The sequence below is a fragment of the Medicago sativa genome, chromosome 2 (assembly GCF_051527215.1).
Source record: "Medicago sativa cultivar Bolivia chromosome 2, Bolivia_mono, whole genome shotgun sequence".
NCBI classification, from domain to species: Eukaryota; Viridiplantae; Streptophyta; class Magnoliopsida; order Fabales; family Fabaceae; genus Medicago; species Medicago sativa.
This window is the reverse complement of record NC_140750.1, coordinates 25,358,049-25,362,567: the sequence shown is the minus strand read 5'-3', so window position 1 is coordinate 25,362,567 and position 4,519 is coordinate 25,358,049. Positions and strand designations below refer to the sequence as shown.

The following is a 4,519-nucleotide window of genomic DNA, read 5'->3' as shown; positions in this document are numbered from 1 at the left end:
ATTTAGAAACAAAAAAAGGGGATCTTTAATTTTAGACACAATTCATGCTTTAGATTGTTTAAACTCCAATTCGTGGTTAAACTTCCAATTTTCAAGAATAAATAAACCGATCATGGTGTTGTTCTTGTTTCTAATCTGATTGCACGTGTGTGATCTTTCTATCAAAGTTTATACATCAAAGTTGCATGTCAAATTTAACAGATCATCGAATAATTGTAGGGAAACAATGTTTGTGAGATTTCAACAATTTTATTTTTCTTGGTTGTTTTTTTGTTAAAAAAAAACACATAAAATCTATCTATAATCTAGAAATTGATAGAAGAAAATGGAACCCTGATTGTGGAAATTGGATAAGCAATTAAGCCAATTTCTGGAAAATAAAGAGAAGAATCGAAGGAGACATAAAAAGGGTCACATGATTAGTAATTAAAACTATATTAACAACCGTAAGATCAAAATTAAATGGAGGATGAAGATTTGGAGTAAGTCTATTGAGTTACGAGTCAATGAATCCCTTCTCTTTATTTATTTATTTATGGGAAATGCTAACCGGTGCCTCCGAGACACTAGTTAAAGATATGAAAAAGAAAATAATATAGTAGTTAATGCATTGAAATTGTGTAATTAATTTATAATAAAGTCAAAAACAATTTTCTTTTATAGTAATAATTCTCTTTTATGGTATACTGGGCACCAGTTAGAAGGACCCTTTATTTATTTAAAGTTTTTAAACAGCGTCTCATGAGTGATAAGTAGCATTTCACACATACTTTTTATGTTTCTTAAATAATGTCATTATCGTGCTTGTTAATGTTGTCATTTAGACCCATTGTTTTTAGAGTAATGATATTTTGACATCCATTTGATGACAACTTTGTTGACAACCATGTTTTTCTCACTTCTTATTGGTCAAAAACAATGGAGAGAGAAAAAGGAAGAGAGAGGATAACAACATCATGTGAGTATGAGAGAGATAAAGTTGTCCAAAAATTATCAAAAGTGGTTGTCAAAATATCATTTCTCTTGTTTTTAATTTATTTCTTGAGCCGTCTAGGATACTCCTGCCGCAATATAAATAGACTACAATAAGTTCACACTAGTCAGTCAGTCCACGTCCTTTTATATGGAAATGGTTCCGGCTTCAATTTCTTTCATACTGCTACTTCCCATGATACTATCATGATGACTTTGATTTACGGCTAAATGCAACATGTGCAGATTGAAACCCATGGATCAATCCATGCTATTCAAGACAGCATATTGAATTCATTAGCTAAGTTAAATTCTGTCCCACCATTTCAAACACAATAACTAACTATACGAGTAAAGATTCTGTTTGTCTCCTCAAAATTTTCTGGTGGTCCAATTTTATCTCTGACAAAAAATAATACATATAGAAAATGCTAACTTGTGTCTTTAGGATACATGTTAAGAAATCTAAAGTAAAATTTTTATCTAACATAGTTACAATAAAGAAATTGTTCATTGACCAAAAATTGATCAATACTATTTCACACTAACAACATAGTTACAATAAATATTCTTTAAAAGGCTATTTGAATTAATATTCAAACAACATACTTTTTTTGGAAGGATGTGTGGATTGGTGGTGTGCCGCTCCGTGACAGGTTCCATAGATTATTTGAGTTGTCCGAGCATAAGGAGTTGACTATGTTTCATATGTGTCAGTTAGGATGGGGGGTGGGTGGGGAGGCGTGGAGTTGGCGGCGTAGGTTATTGGCGTGGGAGGAGGAGTTGGAGGGAGAACTTACGTTATTACTTCAAAATGTGATTTTGTTGGTTGACAAAATTGATCGTTGGTTATGGACACTGGAATCATCTCATGAGTTTTCTGTCAGAAGTGCTTATAATTATATGCCTCTTCAGCCACCTATTGCTTCTACGGTGCCTGCGTCATCCCTTTGGCTTAAGGAAGTCCCTCTGAAGGTTGTGTTGTGTGCTTGGCGTCTGTTTCGAGATAGGCTGCCTACTAAGGATAACATTCTTCATCGTGGAATTATTGGTAATGACTCCCGTTTGTGTGTTAGCGTGTGCGGTTCTACGGAAACTTTAGCTCACTTATTTTTACTTAGTAATCATTTTGGCTTTGTTTGGTATCATATTTATCGTTGGATTGGTATATCCACGGCGATGCCTCTTCTTGTATCGGACCATTTTAACCAATTCAGAGATGTTGGGGGTGTTTCTAAGAGGCGTCGGTCTATTCTTCAGGTTATTTCGTTTGCAACAGTGTGGAAAATATGGAAAGAAAGGAATAACAAGTTGTTTAATGGAACAGAATGCTCGATTGTGCAAGTAGTAGATAAGATTAAGTCTCTCACTTTCATGTGGTTGAAGGCGAAATTTGCTAATCTTTCCCTCAATTACCATGGTTGGTGGCTTAGTCCATTTACCTTATTAGGCATAGGATGATAGTTTAGTCCATTTACCTTATTTCTTGTTTTTAGCTTGTAAATATTGTCCGGACTCTGTTGTTTCTTCCTTGATACACCTTGTATTAGGAAGGACTTTTTGATGTGGTAATATAATTCATTTTAGCCTCTTCAAAAAAAAAATATTCTTTTTTTGAAGGGAAAAAAATCTTTAAAAGGCTATTTGAATTAATATTCAAATAATATTGGGACTTGAAAGTGTGCTCCTCCTCGAGGTGTCGAGTTCGATTCTCACCGGTATCAATTTAGGCGGGCTAATTTATCTTCTTCAAAAAAATATTCAAATAATATTTCAAAAAACAATTAATATTCAAATAATGAATTATTGTTTTTAACTATGTAGTAGATTTTTAAATATTTTTAAAAAATTAATATTCAAATAATGAATTATTGTTTTTAACTAAGTAGTAGATTTTTAAAAGACGCGAGCTAATTTGTTTATTAAATATGCCTCAGCATGACGTACCAAGACAAGTGATATCTCTATAGATATAACTTTGCTTCTCACCATCACATTTTATCATATACTTTTGGGCCATGTTAACTTGTGCCTTAAAGGCACATGTTAAGAAACCCAAAAAAGCAACTTTGCATTGGAAAACATAATATTTTAACTTTTTAGAAGTTGACTGCACGACTTTTGATACATATATTTCTATAATGAGTTCATTAACATTTTATCATATACTCCCTCCGGTCACTATTATAAACAAATTTTGACTTTTGAGATTCATTCAATGAATGATGTATGTGGTCTATATTATAGACTACATACATCATTTATTGAATAAATCTAAAAAGTAGAAATTTGCTTATAATAGTGACCGGAGGGGGTACTTTTATACAACTTTCACCGATACTTTAATCTATTTCGGTCAACCATATTCAGTTTCTTTATTTTGAAAATAGAAAAATTTGTACTCCCTCCGTTTCAAAATGAGTGTCGCTTTAGACTTTGGCACACAGATTAAGAAATAGAATGAAATAATCATTGGATATAACGCTTTTACTAAACTGCCCTTACTTTATAAGAAAAAGACAAAATTAAAGTTGCATTGAAAATTGTGTGAGAGAAAAGTTGGAGAGGGTAAAGTTGAAAGAAAAAAATTAAAGTTGTATTGGAAATGTAAAGCGACACTCATTTTGAAACAAATTTTTTTGGCTAAAGCGACACTCATTTTGAAACGGAGGGAGTATAAGAAATATTCATGTTATTAGTAGGTAAATATATAATACACGTAGTTCTTTAAAAAAAATATAATATATGTAGTTTTTTTTTCTTTCTCTAAATAACCTAGCGGTAAAACTCACATATTAAATATAGAGAAGTGAAGAATCGTAAAACTTTCTCTCGAATGTATCAATTACTATCTTATAACTTGTATTTACTAGACATAATATGATATTTTTGACCCATTACACTCAAAGTATTTGTAAGTGACCTGAGTGTGTGAGGCATGCATGAGCCTCTTTCCTAGTTCCTAGTCATTGTTGGAGGCACCTGGGGCACGCCAACCATTAATTCATATAAGTAGAATAGAATGGTTATGGACTTAATTATGAGATTCAAATGACAAATCGCTGACGCAATTATTGATTTTATTTTAAATTATTTATAAAGAATTAATGGTAAGGAAAAGGACATTAAAACAAATTTCAAAGATTTCTTTTTATAATAAGAAGTAATTACAATAATTATTGACATCTCATACACACATAAGTGAAGAAGTTGGAAGTTAAACTGATCTCACATTAAAAAATAATTTTACACTAAATAATGAGTACATATGATTTCAATGTTAAGGATATCCATATCCTTTACTGATCTCAACACACATAAGTGAAGAAGTTAGAAGTTAAACTATATTTTTAATCAGAAATAATGAGTACATATGATTTCAATATATGGTTAGATGGATATCCTTAACATTTCCCATATGATCGAAGTTTTTCATTTTACAAATATGGTTAGATGTTTCATTGCTTGGGCTCCATTTCGTCACAATTATTAGTAATAAAAAAAACTATTGTTTAGGTTTATTGAATTACTGATGTATTTGGGCTAT

At 31.5% G+C, this 4,519-nt stretch overlaps 1 protein-coding gene across 1 annotated transcript; it reads left to right on the top strand.

The window, feature by feature from the left end:
* The first annotated feature begins 1,680 nt into the window (after positions 1–1,680).
* Positions 1,681–2,433, top strand: LOC146945775 (uncharacterized). The gene has a single exon (XM_085748854.1). It carries the CDS (start codon positions 1,681–1,683, stop codon positions 2,431–2,433), a length of 753 nt encoding a protein of 250 aa, XP_085604980.1.
* Positions 2,434–4,519: the final 2,086 nt, after the last annotated feature.

Excerpts from the sequence above, each read along its gene's own strand:
- LOC146945775 (XM_085748854.1), top strand. The coding sequence starts at position 1,681 with ATGTGTCAGTTAGGATGGGGGGTGGGTGGGGAGGCGTGGAGTTGGCGG.